The 23347-nt window shown below is 46.9% G+C and overlaps 1 protein-coding gene across 2 annotated transcripts in view; it reads left to right on the top strand.

Annotated features, from left to right (window-relative positions):
• Positions 1-12682, top strand: part of LOC142583160 (lipid droplet-associated hydrolase-like) — an 85264-nt gene extending 72582 nt beyond the window's left edge. For both annotated transcript variants that reach the window (XM_075693510.1, XM_075693509.1), the window contains 2 exons: positions 3699-3853; positions 8440-12682. In XM_075693510.1, the coding sequence (XP_075549625.1) occupies positions 3699-3853; positions 8440-8961 (677 nt within the window). In that variant the 3' untranslated portion in view covers positions 8962-12682. The remainder of the gene's footprint in view (positions 1-3698; positions 3854-8439) is intronic.
• The last annotated feature ends 10665 nt before the right edge of the window (positions 12683-23347 follow it).

Genomic DNA, 23347 nt, shown 5'->3' with positions numbered 1-23347 from the left:
GCACTTTTTATCGGATTCCTACGCTATAGCTCTCCCGTGCTTGCTAAGACATGCAAGTCAAATCTTCGAGAACTTCAGAGCGTGCAGGCGAAGGCACTACGTGTTTGCCTAGGCCTTCCGCGGAGCTAATCAACAGCATGAACCATTATAATGGCTCAAGACCATCCGGTCACGACTTACATTAGCACCGAAACGCTTAGGCCCATGTTCGTCATGTTTCACGGATGCAGTCAAGCTCTCTTGCCTGCCTGCCAGAACGATGGCCATAGGCGTCATTCTCCAACATGGTCAGCATCCATGGTGCCTCCTTACCATAGGGCTTTACACCCTCAGCACGTTCAACATCAGCTTTGTGGTATTTAAAACAACATCAAGTGCGTCTTACGGTTCCAGGGATAAGAAAGAAGGCCGACTTGCCTACCTTCGCCTTGAAGCAAGCAGCTCTGGATTTTTGGCGCACTTTCTACTTTGACCGAGTCCACATATATACGGATGGCTCTTCCATCCAGACCGGCTCCACCGGCGCAGTGGTTATACCATCACGATCACTAAGCATCCGATACATGATTTCTCATGTGACAACATCAACCGGTTCGGACCTTGTTGTCCTCCGAGGTGCCATTGATTATATTAACAACGAACCGGCTAATCAGTGGGCAATATTCTTCGACTCGAAGGCGGCCTTACAATGTCTTCTGCCAGCTCTTTGTCGCGGGTCCTGTGAGCAACTCGTGTCGGAGATACGAGAAATGCACCACTATGTGATCACGATAGACTTCGTGTTTCAGTGGCTGCCGGTTCCCACTGCGGTATCTCCGGCAATGGCCTCGCTAACGAAGCTGCTAAGAAAGTACATGAAGGAGCAACCCTTGTTTCTGTACCTTTATCGCGGACTGGCACAGCCCAACAGTTAAGCAAGCTAGCGCACCGTATGACATTGGAGAACTGGTACACGCCTGAATTCACCCAACATCGATTGCATCCCATCGACCCATCTATGCAACTGCGGCTGTTACCTGGGCTTCCGCGAAAAGAGGAAACAATGCTGTGCCGCTTACGCTTAGGCGTCGCATTCACCACTGCACATACGTGTTTGTCTGGAATGGCTGATAGCGCCGAGTGCAATGCCTCCGGTGTCGAGGAGACTGTAGAACATCTAGTGTGCTACTGTCCGTCTTGAAAAATGAAAGACGTACGTGACCTCTGCACAAGTCTAAATCAGTTAGAAAACCGTTCGCCTTGAACAAAATCTTGGGACCATGGCCAACGCATATATATCGCTGCGCCGAAGGGCCACAAAAACGCTGCTGAGATATCTGAAAGCTACCGGATTGAGTCACCGTGTGTGATCCGGACTGAGTGACCGATCGGTATCCATAGTGGACTTTCTTTTATTTTCATATTTCCCTCCCCTTTACCCTCTCCCCAGTATAGGGTACCCAACGGGGCTCAGTCCTAGTCAACGTCCCTGCTGTTCATTTGTCAGTTGTTCTGTCTCTTGAGCATTTTTTATCTAACCGCTCACAGTATGTGTCATATAATAACCACGCTTCTAGCGTTGCACCAGGCATATCAGGCGTACCACAGGGGTTCGTCCTTGGCCCGCTTATTTTCTTAATTTACATTAACGACTTACCCTTGCATGTGTCCGGCCATATCCGTATGTTTGCCGATGACTGCGGTATTTATCGCGCAGTCAATACCATCACTGACCAAACAGCTCTTCAATTTGACCTTAACCTGGTACAAGAATGGTGTGATCTTTAGCGCATGACACTCAGCTCTAATTAATGCAAACTTGTCTCATTTACCCGTCGTCATCGCCCACTTCGCTTTTCTTATCTGATTGGTAACGTCACCGTGGAATTAGTAGAATTCTGCAAATACTTAGGTGAGATCTTGGATAGTGACCTAACCTGGAACGCCCATTATAACTAATGTTCGTCGGCTAACAAAACATTAGGATTTCTAAGACGTCACCTTCGCTTTTCCCCATTGCATGTAACATTGTTAGCCTATATAGATCATCGGTAAGAACGAAACTTGAATACGCATCTGCCGTCTGGGATCCGCATCAAGCATATCTCGCCAATGCCCTTTAGGCAGTTCGAAATCGCACCTCCAGGTATATTCATTCCACATACGATTACTACGTCAGCTTATCATACTTGAAGAAAAGATTCTTCCTGATCGCTTCTATCCTTTCATCGCAGCCTTGCCTCTCTCTCCCTCGTCCATAGGTGCTACTATTCGGCGCTTCATCAGCCACACTACATTGTTCCCCCAACGCGCCGGTCACGAGGCGTTGGCCATCCCCAGCAGGTAGCACAACTACATTCACGCACAAATACATTTTCAACCTCGTTTTTCTACTGAGCACCTAAATAATGGAATGCCCTTCCTCATCAAGTCGCTGCCGTCACCTGCTCTTCACAATTTGTCGAAGATGTAACAACTTTTTATTTGCAGAATTGAATGCATTACAACGCTTGTTTGTATATGTTGTATCCCCATTCCTTATGTAATAGCCCTACTACGGGGTCTTTAACAAAATGAAATGAAATAAATTAAATGAAATTGGGCAAGCCGTGGATGAAATCGCTGATCGATTAATTTGCCACCATGTTAACCTTAAAACCGGGGAGCCAGGCCGTGGCGTATCTTGCGTAGGATTCAAACATTCAAGTGATCCACATGCGCCGTGCAGGAATCTGATTGGCTGATAAGTTTGAAAGAGTGCGCGCGCGTACGACTACGTTTCCTTACTCCACTGCATAGAAGCCGTACAGCTAGTGCCACATATACTTGCACCCGGCTGATGCCGACGCACGCCATTCGCGTGCAGAATGCACCGTGTGGTTTAGCGTTAGCTAAGGTTGGCAATTCGAGAAGTTTCGGTGGCACACGATGACTGAAATCGACGTTTGCTGGATTGCGCTCATGCACTGATGATGTAATAATTAATTTCAGAGAGCGTTTAAGTGTTTTAGTGTCACGCTGTTTTCCGTGATCCCCGAATGACAGTGAGGACTCAGCAGTTTTCACTGTGATTTGACGGTTTCGCCGGTTTGCTAGCCGTTCATGTAAGTAAATGTAAGGCCAGTGGCACATAATACAAATTCCAGGAAAGTTTATCTGATTTACACCTTGGAGCTCGCAAAAAGCCATCGACATTTTTATAAGGCATGTTGTTTCAATTCAACGCATTAATTGTACGCTGTCGGAAACGTATAATATAGCTATAGATTTGTTTGCTCGGAAATTCCAAATTTATTTTGACCGAAAGTAATTGCGTGTTTGCTCGGTGCGCTTCCGTATTTTACGAAGTTCTAATGTTGACCATATTGCGATTAACTCGAAAGAAGAAGAAGAAATCGCGAAAGAAGAAATTATCGCGAAAGAAGAGTACCAGCATTTGTGCCTGTGTTATGATTTTCTTAAAACACTCGTGAAATCAAGAGTGAATGTTGCAAGTCTTTCACCCCTTAGATGGTGGCTTTCTTTACGTATGCTGACGAAATCTGGTGAAGAAAAGCTTACTGCACGCTCACATTTCAACAATTCACCACACTTGCAAATGTCCACATAGATAACACTGTGATGGCACGGTCCTTCTTTCGCGAGACACGACTGTCTTGCAAGCCTGACGGTGAAAATATAAGTCGATTGATCGGAAACATATGCTGTTGTGCCTGCAGATCATCCGACTCTGTACTCGTGCGACGGCCAGATCGGCCACAAGATGGCCTTCATCAAGCAGTACATTCCCAGCGGGACGCCGCTCATCCTGGTTGGACACTCCATCGGGTGCCACATGGTCCTCGAGATACTCAAGAGGGCCCCGGACCTCAACGTGAGTTGCTTAACAATTGCCGACTGCTAGGATATACGTACGCGCAGCATATTTTGCTTAGTGACGGTGGCACTAGGACCATCGAAGTTGCAGGCGGTCTCCTAATTATAAAATTCAGCGCGACAGATAGACAAAGGACAGAAAGGAAGTAAACTCACAGCGCTCTGTCTCTTCGACGCACAAACAGCATGGAGAAGACTGCCTGGAACTTGGATGAGCCTCAGGCTGCAGTTGTTGCGTCGAACACTAAAACAAAGGCCCATTTGCGACATTCGCAGTGCTACGCGCCTCAGAACGCTAGGAAGGCGCGATGCGTCAGATTATGCACTTTTAAATATTTGGCCGAGGAAGAGCTACTGAAGGTGCACGTGTACCTATAGCGATGGGCACAATTATTGCCATTACGCCATGAATACGGCAACAAAAGTTATGGATGCTTTACACATGGTCAAAAAGCGAATATCTCACATAGAGTAAACTAGGAGAGCGATGCTCGCACTTGAACGAAAAAGGAAGAACGGACTATTTCATCCCTGAACCAGGGTGTATTACCGCAGAAGCTGCCAGCTCCGTTGAATTCTTTGCCATTGCTCTTGAGAGATGTGTGCAGGGTTGTCACACGCGTCAGTGAAACACAAGGTGAAGTTTAGTCATGTGAAGCTAACGCGCGTACTATGTGTGAACGGAGTCACAGATTTGACGCGTCGAGCGTCGATGCGCGTGCGAGGGAATGCTGTCCGAAGCAACGCCAATACAAGGCAATCGTAATTTCTTGTCGACAAGGCTCAAAAGGAGCCGATTTCTTTGGAATGGAACGGTGGGACCATCCGACAACATGCGGCGTGTTTTGCTGCAGTGATGACAGGTAACGCCACCGTTCCGTTGCAGTGACATCGCGAGCTCTCAGTTTGTGGTCATTGGATAGACCATAGCTGACCGTAGAATGTGGACAACTGTTCTGAGGGAAACTACAGAGATAGCGACCAATATTTATATTTTCTGCCAAAATGGTGAGATAAAGTGTAGCGAAAGTCCACAACAGCATACAGTTCCCTTGAAGGGAGCAAACAGGTTAAAACGGCTACCCGTTCGGAATGATGCGGGCAGGCGTAGGCCAGACACGTGCCCACTATGTCTTGTGATGCCATAAGTTCCCTTGCATCCGTACAACGGAAGTTTGTGGGAGATCACGACAAAAACCGGCTTTTGCGGGTTAAGCCCTAATGGAGAAGCAAGAAATGAAATAGATTTCACACCCTCTGCCGATTTCAGCGTAGTGCTGTAAGTATAAGTGTTAGGTAGGGTAGAGTGCAGGGACCACAGGTTAGTGAAGTCTAGCATTTCTCTCAAGGTCAAAAGAAAAATAGTAAAACTAGTCAAGAAAAATCGGGCCAATATAGACGCAGAAGGGTAAAATCAGGCGAATTCAGGCTGGTTCTCGCAAACAAATATGCAGCTTTAGAACAGGAAGATGAAGATAACATCGAGGTAATGAATAAAACTGTAACTAGGCTTATTTCAGAAGCAGCAATCGAAGTGGGAGGTAAGGCACCAGTGCAACCCTGCAGTAGCTATTCCCAAGTAGCAAAGGACGTAATAAAGAAACGACAAGGCATGAAAGAGTCTAACTCAAGAGATCAGATAGAATTCGCTGAAATGTTAAACTGCATCATCAGCAACAATAATGTAAGGGATATATTAAATTTTAACGTGGGAAAGATTTAGGAAGTGGTAAGGAATGGCCGCTACATGAAATCAGTGAGAACAAAACTTCGCATAGGACAAGACAAGATGTATGTAGTGAAAGATAAGCAGGGTAACGTCATCAGTAATTTCGATGACATAGTCAAATCAGCAGAATAATTTTTTTACTGACCTGTACAGTACTCGGAGCAGCCACGCTACCTTCATTCGAAGTAATGACGAACAGGGTACAGAGGCTCCTTCTATAACTAGCGATGAAGTTAGAAGGGCCTTGTCAGACATGATCCGGGTAATAGCGACAGGAGAAAAACGGAATAACAGTCGATTTAATCAGAGATGGAGGGGATATCAAGCTTGAAAAGCTTGTGGCCCTTCATACGCGATTCCTCGCGACTTGAAGTGTACCAGAGAGCTCGAAGAATGCCAACATTATGCTAATCCATAAGAAGGGAGGTGTTCAAGATCTCAAGAATTATAGGCCCATTAGCTTGCTTTCAGTATTTCTGTGCCCATCCTGGGGGGAGGGGAAGGAGGAGGAGGGTAGTCTCGAGCGGCCAGTCGTGCGGCAGCTTTTCGTGTATTCGCGGGCTTCTTTCATGCTTAAAAACATTTATGTAGCACGTATTGATCAACAGATAGCTGTGTCGAGAGTTTTTCATGTTGCGCTACACTTTTCTCATTTACACTTTTCTTCTGCTTATAACATTTGAGAAGTTGATTAATTAACTAAGACTAATTATGGAATTAAACCAAGCGACGGCAAACAACTTTACCTTGATTCTGTCGAGCTGCATGTCATTTGCATATTTTTTAAAGTTTCGCTAAAGTTACGTGGGGCACCCTCTATATGCGATGAGCGGGAAGTGGCATGTAATGCGCCATTATGTTCATATAAACTCGGCTACTAAAGAAAGTGAAAAAGTGATCGCTTACTCAATGCCGGTAGGTGCTGAATATATTATATTTTCATAAGGCCTGTTTTCGCTCGAGTGTTCAGAGGAATCAAGGCATATACCATATTCAGTATGTTAATATTAATAACAATATAATGTATCTTGACTACTAGCTCACAAAAGGTTGGCAATGGCAATTGGTTTTGTAACACCTGCATTTATTATTATCATATATGAAATGGCAAATTTCGGAGAGTAATGTGGTTTTATCCGATTTTCTTGAATTGTGTTCGGGGTGCAAAAAAAAAAAAAAGGTAATATCGAGTTTTATCTCAAAGCGAAGGAGCAGTAGTATGGCTATTTGTTTTCTATAGAAATTAAAGGGCGTCGCCGAACGCGCTTTCTATAAGCTGAACTCTATGCTCTTGCCTTTGCGTTGATGTCGGAGCTATTTCTCCAACTCGACATTCCCCTCTCTGAGCTTTCCAGCCCACTCGTATACGAAAGCCCTCTGCCAGTCCTATATATAACGCGGTACTAGAAGTGCCACAGGCCCTATTTATTTGTTTTATGCACATACTTTCTTTTTTCACCTGCACCGTTGTCTTTCAGAGACGACAGAGAAGACGAAGCACCGCTCGAGGTGCTCCCCCGTTAGCGCGCCTACAACCTCCGTGCCGCGAGGCCGGCCCCTTAACAGGGGGTATGTGTCATACCTCATAAGTACCTGCTCAACTTGAAAAATGGGGTACCAGCGAAACACAAAGGATGCGCACACAAGGAAAATGTGTTATGCTCGGACGGGCGCTGGACTTTCAAGTGACAGTTGAAAGTCCAGACAGCTTGAAGTCCAACGTCCGTCGCCCGTGTCTAACGCCTTTCCCTTGTGTGCGCGTCCTTAGCGTGTCGCTGGTACCCCATTTTTCAAGTTCATCATGCACCAACTGACCCAAGAGCTTGTGCTAATACATGATCAAGCTTGATCTGTTTTCTGTTGGCCATCGCCAGAATCCTGGTTGAGTAGTAGTTGACCCTGAACACAATTTTCGTGATCTGGGGCCGCCTAATGTATACACAAATTGGCTAATGAGATGTGCGTTTGCGTCGGCCCCAACCAACCAAGATTCGAGTCCAGACACTGCCGGTCATAACTACCATGAACATAACCGTAGTCGTGCAGGCGTACATATATTCACCGGTATAATGCGTGCGTCCGTGTATGGTGTGGCCTCTTGAGAAGAACGCATGTTTTCACTAGTGAGGCGAATATATTCAGACGTCGCGCGAACGGACGAACCATATAACGATATAGTTCACTGGAAAGACACCATATGGCTCAGCGGGGCAATTGTGCAAGCAAAGGTTTTCGGCGGAAGTAAACAGTACGGCGGCCTTCTGTCTATTATCGTGCGTTCTCTATTCTTACAGGTAATGACCGTTGTGAAAGTAGGGAGCGTGTGTACAACATTCTGCGCCCGTACATTGCGAATATGCTATCTCATCTCGTGAGCAAGAAATACATTCAAGCTACGCTAGAATTAAGTTTCTGATAACTGGCCTACATTAGTCCCCTCGTGTGTGGCTAAACGAAGCGTGCTTTTGCAGAACGTGTTCTTCGTCCAGCCGGCGTTAACCGAATGATATAAATGTCGCTAGTAAATGCACAGTTAAGAGCAAGAACTACGGCACGGGCGACACGGTCCTTTTTGTTCTTTACTCTGTTCCGTCATTATTGCAGCAATTACACTCTCAATATCGTTTCACGTTGGTTCCACTTAGTGAATGGGATATTTGTTTTCTTTCCCCAAGAATGTTTCCCTCACTTAGTCGAACTTAGGAGTGCCCGGCCTTTAGTAAAACCGAAGGTTTCCTACTGCTTGTTCGATTCGCCTTGTAAGACGTGTGCGTTCTAATTCCCCCAAAGTAACGTGTCCACCAACGAGCCATTTACCGCACGTGGTTCAGTGGCCCCGACTGTCGCGTTCGCAGGTGCGCAAGGCGTTCCTGCTGTTTCCCGCCATCGAGAGCCTGGACGCGTGCCCGCGCGTGGGCCTCATCAACCCCCTGATCACCTACCTGCGGCCGCTGACCGTGGCCGCGCTCTCCACTCTGCGGCTGCTGCCGCGCTCCGTGCAGAACTTGCTCATCCGCTTCTACATCTACATCGCCACCGCGTGCACCACGCCGCACCGCACGTCGCTGAACGGCGCGCAGAACTACTTCCGGCCCGAGTGCCTCATGGCCTGCTTCGTGTTCACGCGCGACATCATACAGAACGTGCGCGAGCGAGACGACGCCACCATCGGGCGGCACGCGGACAAGCTGGTCGTGTACTACGGCCAGAACGACCACTGGAGCCCCGTGGAGTACTACGACGACCTGCGCAGGACGTTTCCCGAGGCGGACGTGCGCCTCTGCGACCGGGGCTTCCGGCACGCCTTCGTGCTCGATCGCAGCGTCGACGTCGGCAGCATGGTGCGCGGCTGGATCGAGCCGCTGCTGCTGAGCTAGCGGCGTGTGCCTTGTCGAGCCGAGTGCTTTGTTCTTATTTTTTTTACGTTTTGCGTCGCGCGCATTGAAAGAAGGTATGACATGCTGCCCCGTTGCTTGCACCTCTGGATAGGATCGGTGGCAAAGGTCTTTCAACAGCTTGAGTGGTTCCAAATGAAACCACAGGAAAGGGCCAGCTACAATTCGCGGGAAGTTCTGGGATGGAAGGTCTGCCATCCTCCGGAGCGTCCCTGTCACCCCATAGGGGCACGTAAATATCTAAAAGAGGTTGTGGAAGACTGCAAGTATTCTAAAGAAACTACTTTAAAAAATTGGAGCAAATGTTCACACTATCAGAGCTTCATTTACTTCATTTGTTCCACCATAAGGCTCCATGGGGCAGTAGATAATTACATTTCGGAATGAAGAACATTGGTCTCTGGTGTAAGGGTGAACAAGCATTGGACCTCAAGATGCACAGAAGCTGCTTTCTTAAAAACGCTTTATTCTTTAATCATTACTATACTGAGTGCCACCTGCCATTGTTAGTTCTACGAAAACAAGAGTGTCGATTCAACGGTACAGCATGCCATCGAACTCAAATGTTAGAGCAGTTATACGTTAATTGCAGCACGCTCGCATGCTCATTGTTAGTAGTTTTTTTATTTTTGTACACAATACCCTTGCAGGGCGCTAACCACGAGGGAAAGAGCGATAGTATTTCGTCATCGGTACGCTTTATACCGCATTATAGGTATGTGCATTCTAGTCCCGCTTTGAAGCTTCGTCGGGCGCGCTTCTACTCCGGTATTAGAGAGTTTCAGCCTGTCCGTATGACGTAATATTCTTTACGGGATATCGGAGACGTGGACGTGACAACATGCACTGGTCATACCATCTTGTGACGTTCAATTCAAGCAGAGGGCACAGACATGTAGCTGTTATTACAATGACGGGCTCTGTGCTCATTAGCTGCTGGCAAAAAAAGAAAAAAAAAACGCATCGGCCTATCCATGAAACGGTCATGCCATGCAACTTTACTTTATGCCATGAATATCCACTAATGTAAAGTGGCTCTTATTTCGACGAGGCTAATGTAAAAAAAAAGAACGTCTCTTAAGCTTTGTTATTCAAGAAAAATACAAAGCGTTGTTATAAACGCTTTTACAGCCTTTCAAGCGAGTGGTACTCCGTAAACCGCGATGTGTTTACTATACGGACAGGTTAGGACTGTCTATTGATCCGTTTACCTTGTTTAAGCTTAGAACATCGAGTTCCGCTGAGGTCTTAGAAGCATCATTCCAATAAGTCTGAACGTTCGCCTCACGCCAGTGCATGCGGTCAACGCGCAGGCAATTTGCTGGCAGATTACCTGTGCTTGCCGCATTGGTGCCGAAGGCGACGTTTGTGGCGTTTGCGTTTTTGAGCCGGCGGTTTGCGCTGCGGTGTTTTTCGTGGCCGTGAGTATTGCTCGGAACGCGCAAAGTCCTCTATTTTGAGTTGGTGTGCAAGCGGCAATAACGAAGACTTTTCAGAATATGACTTCAGTTTGCGGTCCGGCTGCAGCCATCGAACGGGAAAGTAAGGTGCTACAAGCAAAGAGCAACCTTTTGCGTCATCAGAACTCATTCAACAAATGCGACCCCGACGCCGTATAACGCGAATCATGTCCCATATCATACGAGCACCTGGACAACAGCACGTTTCTCAGTGGCTGCACTACCGTGGACCAGCGACAATTGATCGGTATAATCGAGCAAAATAAGGGAGAGCGGGAGTGGCATTATTGACAGAAGCCCAGAATATTTGCCACGCTGGCGTATTCGCCCTACGTTGAGATATAGGCTAAATGTGCCAGCGTGGTTGGTTTCAAAATCCAAAATGACGGCTGTGCGAAAAGAGAGAAAGCTTTATTTGAGGGACTGCAGCCCGAGTCGCACTACTCATGGTCGTTTCATAAGGGGAATGCGGCAAATCGCAGGGTCTCCCGAAGCTGATCCTTGCTATGGTTTATCCCCCTATAGAGTTTCATGCAAAAATTACTAGAGGGAAACCTGGCGCTACATTCTCTGCACACACTGCCGGTACAGCGCTCAGTACGCCGCATGATGGATGGCACTCGGATTTGTTTAAGCTTAGTACTTCTGGCTTCGGACATCCTTCTGCTTTCTTCATGGTTGGGGGCAGCGCAAGGCCAAGAAAGCTAAACGACCAACACAGCGATAGATAACTTTTTTTATATTTCGTCGTTTCTCGTTGCTTGCGGTAAAAAAAAAAATAGAACCGGTTTTAAAATATTGATTTGAACCTTGCCACTCATGATATTGGAGCCTCCTCTCCAGGACATTGTCATAGGGACGTCGGCGTAACAGTTGAGAAGCTTGTGTCTGAATTAGGACGACTTCCATGTTGAATTCTTAAAACCATATGTTGTCTTAAATTTCTTGAGATTTTATCAAAAGTTCGCTTTAGTGTTTCTTTAAAGATTTATTTCTTACTGATTATCCTTCTAATGCATCTGATTCTTGGCCAAGTCACCGTAGTGGGCAGGAGCCATACATAAAGACCAACCAAGTCAAACACGGCCCTGAACGTGTCTCCTTGTCTTCGTATTCGTCTCTTTTGTTGCCTCGAACCTTGAATGTTAACCAACTAGCGCGATTCCCTGCTCTCCTACTTTGTTTTCTTAAGCTAGTATTGTCCTCTCACATCTGCTGTGTGATACTGATTGACCTCATGTACATTCTAGATTCCATCACCGTATTGTTTTCTGATCATTACGACTAAAAACCTAACCATGTAAAAAATTTAAAACAATCGACTCGACCATGGTGACTGTCGCTGCTCAAAGGACATCCATATCTGGCGGTACACATACACGAAAATGCTGAAACTGACCTTTGCGGTTGAAATAGTACATAAAGTATTCTGTACTATTCTGTTCCCTACTAAAAAAATAAAACAGAACAAAGTATTTATCAACGTGAAAAACAACATTGCTCTAAAGAAATGTTGTACGACTGGCACACAACATAGCGCAAGGAAAAAAAAAAACAATGGATGTTCACTTCAACGAGGCCATGCCAAATCATAGACAAATCCGTGAGCCGTGCTCCTTTCTCACGGTTGTTAATCACTGGGTTGGACGGGCTGCAGCGCCAGATTTCGCTCTACCGATTTTTGTAAGAAACTCTGGAGGATATGGATGACCCTTTCTTTCATTTCGTTTTTTTTTCGTCACTTTTTGTTCAGCTGCAGCTGCGGCAATAGGGACTCAGTCAGGATAAGCTGCGTTACTCTTAAACATACGGTCGCCGCCAAAATTTTACAAACCGCGGGATCTGAGAAAACATTGACTTTCCGAGTAGTGTGTGACCGGAATGCAGGCTAGAAACTTGAATGAAAAATATTCAACCTTTTCTCGGGTTCCACGGTCCACAGACCTTTGACGCCGACTGTACACCGTTACGTATCCGTTACGGTTTCATAAGTTCGTAAGGAATGGAATAATGATGCAAGCATAATGGGGCCAAAATTGCTTTAAAACGGGCCGTGTGCATCATACCGGTGACCCGGGGGCGGGACCCTTGTAAAAACGCATCCGTGAAGCCTTCGGAAGGAGTAAAAAAAAAAATGCTTTTTTGATGACCCACGCTCGATGTGTATGTATATGCACCTCGTCCCTCTCAGTCGTGGCGAAGTTTTGTACATAGCGAATAAAATTTTTCACGAAAGCTTGTTATTCCATTCTACGTGTCCTTTTCTGTTTGTTTGTTTGTTGGTTGGCTTGTTCTCGCTTTTTCTTTTCCTGCCAGCCCATTGTGCGCCCTGCCATTAGTGCTTACAATTGTCGGCAGCTGGCATCACTTGAAGTAAACAAAGTAAAGGAAAAAGAAAAACCTTATGGTGAACGAGGCGCGCCACATCAAAGTTTAGAAACTTGACAATTAGAAAGGCAATACACACGGAAACTGTTCTACCAAATTATCCTGAGTGCGTGAGAATATTCAAATTTTCAATGAAAATAGTCTACTCTATTCAAGAATTTGATGTTGGGAATTTTCGAACATTCGTCTATGGCCGAACAATATATGGAAGGAAGGCTCTTAATTGCTTTCGAATAAAAAAAAGTGTGTAAACAGCACATTTGTTCAGAGTTCAACTACCAGGGAAGCTCTTTCTTTCGTGCAGTTGTGCTAAGAATTTCAATCGCGTGTAAATAAACCACATAAATTTAAATGTTGCTTGCATATTATTTTTTACTTGGATGCCATTCTGGGCAAATTAAAACTGAATGTCACATGCTGTTCTGCCATCACAGCTGGGGAAGAATGTACGTAACGCTTGTGTAACGCCGTAATTAACCGTTGTTTCGCAATAAACACACTAAACGTTGCATGGACAACAGACACAGCGTGATCCCATATTTGCACCGAATAAGTCGGTGCCACTGTTTTTTTATGACAGAGGGAAATAACTGCGCGCGTTTCGAATAACGCCTGAAAATAGGGACCGAACAAGGATTCAGCAATTATTTCTGAGCAGATTTCTGCAAGAAACGTTGGACTAAGATTTTTGCGAAACTTTATGCCTGTCGGCCTAGGCCCTCCAATTCATACTCAATGTAAACTCGGTGCCACGTGTACGTTAGGAAACATCGCAGAGAACGGCTGTGTAATGGTTTGGAACACTAAATTAAACACATTTTTTGGAAAGGCCGTGATGATTCTGCGCACATTCAACTTCGCATACAAATCGATGACAATGTTACCCTAAATAGCGATCTAAATACTGCGACGTTCGCAAAATGCTTACAATGCTCTGCAGCGGCTGCATAAGTAATTTACTGCAAAGGCCATAGTCAACCAACACACTCTGAACTTTGCTTACACTTCGCCCATAACAAGTCACTTACTTTAACAAAATATAAACAAGATGCCTCGTTTAGTTACCCGAGGATGTGCCTAATTTACTGGAAACGTCGTAAGTAATCCACCAACTTGAAAGATGGCCTATATATATATATATATATATATATATATATATATATATATATATATATATATATATATATATATATATATATATATATATACATATTGTAACGATGTTAGTAAAACAAGGATATTTATTAAAGGCGAACGCCCACAAGTAAAAGTCACTGCGGTCGTGCAGAAATCCGCGGCAGTCGCGTTCCCAAACTGGGCTCGAACCGTCTTCCTCTTCTCCTCGCGTGACACCTCGTGCGCGTGGCGCATGCGAGCCGGGTCCAACTGGCTGCCCGTGCCACGAAGATCGCTGCCTGTTGCTGAACAACACCGAGAAACCGAAGTTCATCGAAGCCGAATTGACAATATGTATACCTATCACTCGAAACCTGCCTCTCATTTTCACCAAATATCAAGAAGGTGCCTCGTTTACCGAGAATACCGGGCCCGGAAAACTTAGTTCGTGCTTTGTATTACACCATGAGAGTTTGTTTTGTGATGAAAAACTGCGTTGGGAAGGATATGTCTGGGTGCTGCATTCAGGCCAGCTGCGTCCCGTCTATAGCACAACCTTCGGCGCGGCCTGTCTCTTCTGTCCTCGTCCAGCTGCGCCTGCAGATTTACCGCACACCTTGTGGAATTGTCCCGGACTGCGCTCATTAAAGCGTCGCTACCTGTCAAAAGTAGGGCTATACTCATGCCGCCCACCTGACTGCGTACCATATGGGGATCTATGGTCCACGTCATATATCCCTGTTGGACTTCATTGAATACAACAAATTCTAGAAATACATATAACATGAATGCTTCGCATGTTTAATTAATGCCGCAGGGCAATATAGAATAATAAAGAGAGCCCCAGTTTCACCCGAAAGGCGAAGCATTGATTGTGAAAGAAAATTAGCAGACAGCTATACGAAGTAAGGATAGTAGTTTTATCAGCCGCATAAAGTTAGAAACATTCGCTTACTTACTAAATTAACAAGCACTGTGTCAGCGTGTACAGGCGAACATGAACACATCACACTCGATTACCGCGGACACTAGTTGTCAAAAGGCTTTCGTCAGGAAGCGCGGCAGCTGCAGCGAGCGAAGTTACTTTTGTGCTGTCCATCGCTTTAACGCAAACTGGGCGTCGAGGACGCACCACGCACAAACGTATGCACCGTCTGCGGATCGCTTTCAAGATATGCGCGCGCGAAGTACGCATTTGGCTGCCGAAGTAGGACGCCGCGCCACCTCCCTCCCGCGCTGCATCCCCGCTTTCCTCCCTGCTGTGCGAGATGGAGCCGCGATCGTCGGTTCTCCTTGCACGCGGTCGCGAAATACGCAGTTGCTGCCGGATAACACCGTCACCCTCCCTCCCTGCTATCCCTCGTATCCCTCCACCGCTTTCCGCGCGACGGAAGTCTGCGCGTTTCCTCTCAGCCTTCCGCCGTTGTGTGCGCTAAACTGAGCTGCGATCGTCATCTCCCCTCGCGTTCATTCACTCGCAGATACAGCATACAGCGTGCGACGACGGTGTTATCGCCCTTGGACTTTATACGGAACATAACGGCGACGCCGCCGCCGACGGCAGAAATGCGCCTGGAGTGTGCGTGCAATTGCTTTCGCAATCAAAGAATAATCGGTAATTATTTTCAGTGCTCCGCATTAATGTAGAAGCGTTAATGTTTCTCCGCACATCATCCCTAACATGGCTTCCGTTTCCACCGGATGTAGGCTCAGTGTCACGTACGGTTGTGCAGGCGAGGCAAATGCTGCGGCACAGCAGAAACGATGGCCAGGCGTCACAAAACGTTGGCGTCGTCAATAGCACTGCCGGCGGCGCTGCAAGCGTGGCTCCTCGGTAGTACACCAAATGAGAGCGACAAAAAGCTGTATGCATAGTGGCCGCGAGATCAAACTGTAACTCGCAGCACCATCACGGCGTTGGGGGGGATAAGCGGTTGGCGGCATGTATTGAAATGTGTGGAGTTAAGTTTCGCTGTTGGCGATTTCAGCTGATTTTATGCCAATAAAACACGCTGACATCAGAGAACTCTTAATACATATTCCTCCAGTGCCAGATTATTGCACGAAACGCGTAGAACGTTCCTATTTTACTTGAAAGACGCGCCAACTGCCATTCAACAGGGGACTGGAACTCAGCAACAGAGTCTGTGCTTTGGCACTTTCTTGTTGCTCTTTGTGTATGTTACATTTGCATTCGCCTAGTCTTTCGGTAATGATGCTCTGCTGCTCAGCTAATGCAGCATTTTCTGTTAATCTTGCCCTGGTGTAAAAAAAAATATACTGTTGATGTGTGATTGCTTGACTTATTGCAAGTTACAAGCTACGTAAGTGAAAGAAGGGAAAAAGGTAACGACGTCAATTCACCTTTTTCTATGCTTTATGATGCTGTCTCACAATATAATTCCGACATTGGGACAAGTGGAGCCGTTATGTGCCCTGTGTTACGAACATGAGTTCTATGGCCTGCTAAACTCTAAAGACTATAAATATGGCGTGGAATGCTACAATCACCGCTGCCCAAGAGCTGTGCAAAATGTCACAGACGCTCTTCAATTTTTCTTAAATTACGCAATCGAGAGCACGGGAACTTTCGGTTCTTCAAAGTGCCAGACTTAGATATATATTACATTATGGGGGGGGTTTTACGTGCCAAAACCACGATCTGACTATGAGGCACGCCGTGGTGGGGGACTCCGGAACACCTGGGGTTCTTTAACGTGCACCTAAATTTAAGTACACGGATGTTTTTTCTTTTCATTTCGGCCCCATCTAAATGCAGCCGCCGCGTCCGGGATTCGATCCCTCGACCTCGTGCTTAGCAGCCCAACACCATAACCACTAGGCAACCACGGCGAGTGTGCCGGTATTTACGTGCTCCAGCAGCCGCCAAATCGGTAATTTCCGGCCATTCAAAGGCAGACCCACAAATTGGCAAGTTATTCCTACTTAATAGTTGACGCGATCAACTATGAAGCACAATATAAGGCACGCTCGCTCCCTAACTATAGAGAACGGACACAAGTTTGCAAGTGCGTGTGGATTAATTTCGGATTAAGTTCTGAACACAAATTTATTGCTATTTAAAGGCATTGCGTGAAACGTTTATAAGCTTTCCCCACTGCCCTGAAAGAAGCAAAGAAGCTCGCTTGTATTCAGATGGATTGGTCGATAGATTATGGATAAGAAGTACCTAAAGGTACTTCTTATCCATAATCTATCCGTGTGTAAGCCAATATTTCTCTTGAAATAATTACTCGTTTTCTTTCTAATACAATGTGTCTAGTGCGGCACGTTGCAAACGGAGCGATGTGTGGCGCGACTGCTTCGCTAATCGGGAGATAGCGAGGGGCGTTATGTGGGTGACACGTGGTCGCGATTCAGAGCAGCCTCCGCAGACAGACATTCACTCGTGCAACGCTTTGTTTCCATCCAGACGACGCGCGCTTCTCTGGCGCCATCTAGTAGCGCGTATTGGGCAGGATAACGCTTTTCTTCTCACGGTTTCGCCATCACCTCCTCCTTCACATTCCGCGTGATGGATCCATTGCACCCTCCTCCACTGCTTTCCGCCTCGCGCTCTTTTCACTATCGCAGTATTTGATGTCTCGCTGCGCCCCGCGTTTGCTTTCATCCTTCGGTTAGTTCATTCGCTCGGTTACGAGGGGCAACGCCGGTGCTCGCCGAAGAAACGGGCGCCTAAGAGTTGCGCTGAAAAATCGCCTGTTGCAGATAGCGTAACTGTTGTCCTACAGCTGCACTATTCCAAGAGCCGGAGATTACTAGCACGAGAAATGGAAACACATATTCCCCAGTGGTGGCGGTCCCTTCGTCCACATGAATGTATATAAAAAACAAAACAGAAAGACAAGTTGCCGTTGTCCATTTTGAAGTTAATTTCCCTCCTGTCGTGGAGACTCCCGAGGAGCAACGCACCTACCTACTAAGCAGCTTCTCTGGGAATCCACCTTCACAGAGTGGAGTGGCTTATGACATTTTACATAGAATTAATCAAATCAAATGAAACATTGATCAAAATGCATTGTGGTACGTCCACACATACAACCAGGAATAATGTGAAGACTAGCTCATGATTTTTAACCCTGTCAAATGTAAGAGTGACTTATTCTCGCCACTATAATCCATATTTTTCTAAGCATAATGCTAACAAATGCATTGAATCAGTGAAGCCATTGTACCATGAACGCAATGGTTTGTCCAAGGATGTAATGTAATGGATGGATGTAATGGCGACGCAAATCCTGAATGACGTTCGCTCCACTAACTTAGAGCTTCTTGAAAGGTCGTCTACGACACGGACTTGAACTGCTCTCCTACAAAGCACGCATGCGCTCAAAAAATTGAACTCTGACCACAAACGTGGAGTCCACGAAGCACATCTGTTTACAATGCTTTAATTAGTCACACGCCGTGCAACCAGACTAATTAATTTGCAGTACTCGCATTCGCATGACCATCGCGCTTCAAGATCAAAAGCGCACTCGAGTCTGCGCACGGTTTCGCCTCGTCATCGAATCACAAGGTTCAGCCTGTCCTACAATACTGATAAACTTTTAGGCCGAATAAAACCTTTAGGAAAACTAATTTCCAAACTGTTTCGCCAAAACTTGCTTTCAAAGTAATTCCTGATCTGATATTTTCTCCTCGCGCTTGGCAGTACCAGTGCCACTTCTATGGATTGCAAGAGTATGATTCAATATGCCATTTAATTTTTGATTGCATCCACGTGTTAGCCTAAGGTACGATGATGTGTGCTTTTACATCGACACTGTAGTCAGTGAGTGAAAACCTTATTCTAAATATCCGGCGATTTTGGCGGGGTGGGGTCTTAAAGGGAAGCTGAAACACTTTTCGAAAAAAATGAGTTCCCTGCGGCATTCTACAGTTTTGAGTCCCCTGAACACGAATATCTGGTTCAAAAAGGGCGGAAACAAACGCAAGCGGCTGTTTTTTCATGAAAACGCGCACCAGCGCCTCAGGGCATCGCGCGAATGCCGCTGTTGCCCGTGATTGGTCGGGGCCGCTGTAACGTCATTCGCGGCAGTCGCCGGTCGGCGCCGCCGTTTCAGAGCGTGGCACGCTGTTCTGTTCTGGCTTCATAGCTGAGTTGTAAGCATTATGGAACGTTCTCGCTGTCTCGGACAGCTTGTAGTTTCGCCGTACATGTTCGAACCAACAGCCGATACGGAAAACGATGGCGGCAACGGCGGCAACGACGATGTTGAGTGTGCCAACAGCGAGAGCGATGTGTGCACCTTCTCGCGTGTTGGAAATCATAGCTTGTACGTATGTTGTTGTTGTTGTTGTTGTTTTTCGTGTAGCTACACGTTCCAATGACGGGAGAAAAAATACGCTAAAGTGTCACTGGGAACTTGCTGTTGGAAGAATGCCGAAGCAGTAACTTCTCATTAGATGGTAAACACGGGTGCCATTCCGCGATGTCAAGCACCTTGCCGCTGCTTGTCTAAAGTCCCGTGGTTTTTTTAGTGTTGATACACGATCGCGAACATAAGTGCCGCGTTTCAAAGCGCGCACATGCAGTGCTGCGAGGTACAGTCATGGAAGTTGCTTATCATACACATCCAGAGATGGCCAGAGGTATTATACGTGCAATATTCATACTATGGTTCGACGACTTTGCGATTGTGGCTCGATCAAGAATCGGTATGCGTGCTCCATGCTAGTGTTGACGTAAAGATATTAGGCAGTTGTTGCACCGCCGTGTGGGAAACACGATAACTGCAACCATACGTCGAATGTTACTAGGCAAGAGTATACTCCATTTCATACCTCAGGTGCAACGCTGTGGAAGCTACGCACGAAGCCCGGTCACCAAAATTTATTACTGCGCGCGTTTCCGTCTATGCTTCGCAGCGTGCCAGCGGCGTTTGCTCGCGCGAGCATGCACGTGAAGCTGCCGCGACGGGCTGCAATTAAAAAATGCCGAAAAGAAAATTGATTTAAAAGAACGTGTTAGCAGCCGTATAAGTACATGGATTGTTTCTATGGATAAATTCTTTCTTTTTTCATTCAGAACTGAGCTTATATATGGAAAATTTTCTGAAAAATTGGGTCAAGAAACACCGAACTTTTTCTAAGTGCGAACGCAGCCACTGCAAGAAGTATCTCAAGCCTCCACAGCGGTGCACCTGATGTATGAAACGGAGTGTAGCAACGCTAGCAACAACGCGTTTCCGCATTTGTCGTAAGGCTACCCGGCTATCGCGGAAATGGTCCGAGCACAGCACAGTTGATTTCGTCGGCACGAACTTATCTCTCCTCACCGCACTGCGCTGCAAGCTTCTTGTCCTTCGGGAACCTGTGAAACACCACATCGTCTTGCCCGCCTGTGTTCGCGCAGCCGAATGCTGCACAGAACGTTGGCATGTTGGGCGCCCTTGGCTGTAGGCACTCACGCAGCACAGAAGGAAAGAACAGTTTACGAAAATCGCAAAAGAAAACAAACGTGAGCGGCGGCGGCGGCAGATCTCTCCTAGCGTCGTTCAGTAAAGCGCAGGACGGAAAGAGGCATGCGAACACATGCCAGCACGCCGGTCCGGCAGCTCGGTCCCCGCGAATGACGTCACTCTCGCCGGTTCTCTCCTCTGGCAACAACCTCACCCGGCGCTCCGGGAAGCGATGGGGGCGTGTCCGCGGGGGTGATTTAGAAAGCGATTTCCGCCCCTTATATTAACAAAACGAAGAAAAAAAATTCGGAACCGTAAATTATTAGGTCTGTTGTTCCCAATGCCAGCAACTCATGGAAATTGAAAACCGTTTCAGCTTCCCTTTAAGCACCCAAGCCTAGGTGACGGCCTTGAGTCCTCAGACACGGGCGGCTTCCTCGGCGTGCCGGACAGCCCACAGTTGATCAGCGAGGTCGTGGCTTAGCAGGGCCGCCTCCCAACGCGCCCCTCGGTCCGAGACTGGCGTATCTGCCCCGTTCGTCGGGGACTCCTGGTGCACGCTACCGGTGCATTCCCACAGCATGTGCTGCAGCGTCGCTCTGGCTGCGCAGGCTTTACAATGGTGGAACGAATAAATGTCGGGGTAGGAGAGGTGAAGGATCGCCGGATGTATGAACAAAAAATTTACGGAAGACATTGAAACTGGTTACCTAAATAAACGAATAGCTTTCTGATGACACTGAATTATTTTTGTAACTTTGTGGATCACTGAAATGTGTCGCACGAACCAGTAAGACTATGAAGAAGAAATGCTTAGAACTTTAATGGTGTTTTGTTTTGAATATTAAAGCAGGAGGTAGGGGTCTAGAAGCGTTTATTTAGTTGTCCAATAGATGTCATCAAACTTCACTGCTTGCGTTTTTTCCCTATACTGCAGAAACTTCACAACACTTTTGCCGCTGGCAATGTTGCACACCGGACGCTATTGTCCTTGTGCACGTGCACCAATCGGCTAGCAAGCAAGCAAGCAAACAAGCCCTCCTCGCCGCTCCTCGTCCTGCTTGCGAGTAGTGCAGGAATTCCCGACCAAAAAAGAAAGGCGCATGTGGCTCGGAGTGCGCGATGTCGCGCGTCACCGACACCTCGGGGTTATGTCGTTACCCGTGAGGTGCTCCTGCGCTCTGCCGCCATGAATCGAATATCTCGCTATGGCGTGCGTGGTTGTTGGCTCGGAGTGCGCGGTGTCGCGAGTCACCGACACCTCGGGGTAATCTCGTTACCCGTGAGGTGCTCCTGCGCTCTGCCGCCATGAATCGAATATCTCGCTATGGCGTGCGTGGTTGTTGGCTCGGAGTGCGCGGTGTCGCGAGTCACCGACACCTCGGGATTATGTCGTCACCCGTGAGGTGCTCCTGCGCTATGTAGTCCTGAATCGTGGAGGCGTCTGTGGTTGTTGGCTGATATTGTTATTGTTGGCTTCCAGGCGTGGCAGAACCCCTGCGATGCCAACCTGGTCCAATCTCCTGCCACTAGTATTCAGTAGGGGGTTTTGAAGGCGTCTGACGTACGGGTAATTTTAGTGGTTCATCTACAACTACAGCTGCTTGTAATTTGTTAGAGCAGCCACATATAGATAATGCTAATCAGGTGCAATGCCAAAGACTTCGTGTTAGCCGAGCCCAGAAATGGACTATATTGCGAACGGCACCTCCATGTTTCGCAAATCCTGCCTGCCGGTCTTGTTCCCCAGAAACATGATCGACCGCTAGAACTGTGCCGGAAGACATGAGTTACGTTCTGCACATTTTTCTCAACTGTGGCATAGAAAGAGTAAAGCCGCTGCTTCGACTACTTCTGGAAACCATTCAGCGACGTCAGGTACCGGACGCTGCAAGCGCGCGTACTGCAGCGTCATACCCAGCGCGAGGGCAAATGCGTTGCCTTTCGTCATCGTGTCGGGGAGGCCAACGTGTGAACGAGCGGGTCGTTAAGTTTGGAAAGGCGACCACTACGCTGAGGAGAAGAGGGCTCGTCGGCAACCTGAGAACATACTAGAGAAAACGGACTAATAATTCACATCACGGACTAATAACAACGTTTTTGACATGATGGACTAAGAATAGCGGAGATATATAGAGAGCAGTGTTTACTTCCGCGTTTTTCCTTAACACGTCTCCCCTCAACTGGAGTGGCGCCGACAGTAATGCCTTTTCTCGTTTCCTGTTTGTGATGATGATGATCGGAGTTTATTGGCGCAAGCGCCATAAGTGGCCAAAGAGCGCAAAGCTATGATAAGAAACTGCCATTGCTAAACGAATAATTATAATCGAGAAGTGGATGAAACACGGCTGTATAGAGGCCTAAAAATATTCTTGAAAAGTGCGTAAATATATTCCTAATAAAACTGAACAATGATACGCAACATATGCTGTGAAAAAACGATGTACTGTGAGGAGGTGATGTAGTAAAATATGTCGCTACAAGTAGCACTACTGCCTCACCAAGGCCCTTAAGTGCAAGGGCCCGGATGCATGTGCCATACAGGTTGCTACTATCGCAGCATCGGCCTCTCGTGAGAGGATGTGCTATGAATATCTTGGGCTTATAACGCGCAATAAATCGACATCTCGTGAAAAATTTTAAACTGATTTATGATCAAAACTTGGTTCAGCTCCAAGAAACATTACCGGATGAAGGGGAATGTGGCATCGGTATGTGCTTTCTTCGTTCACCTCCTGATTCCAGACACTCCAAGATGCGAGGAACGGTGAGCCTCTCAGCACACCTACAAGAGAGGGGAAGTTCATTGCCAGTGAAGAGACTAGGATTAGTACCGTACCCGTGTCCTATTTTCAGTCGACAGCACATGACATATGTTTGTCGCGCTTTTGTTACTGAAGGCCACTTTCATACGAGTGGCTTAATTAAATGAAGTTTAAAGAGGTTCCACGGTTCCAGATAGACTGACAAAAGTTTCTG

This window comes from Dermacentor variabilis, chromosome 5 (assembly GCF_050947875.1).
Source record: "Dermacentor variabilis isolate Ectoservices chromosome 5, ASM5094787v1, whole genome shotgun sequence".
NCBI lineage: Eukaryota > Metazoa > Arthropoda > Arachnida > Ixodida > Ixodidae > Dermacentor > Dermacentor variabilis.
The sequence above is the reverse complement of the archived record's forward strand: the minus strand, read 5'-3'. Positions and strand labels throughout refer to the sequence as shown.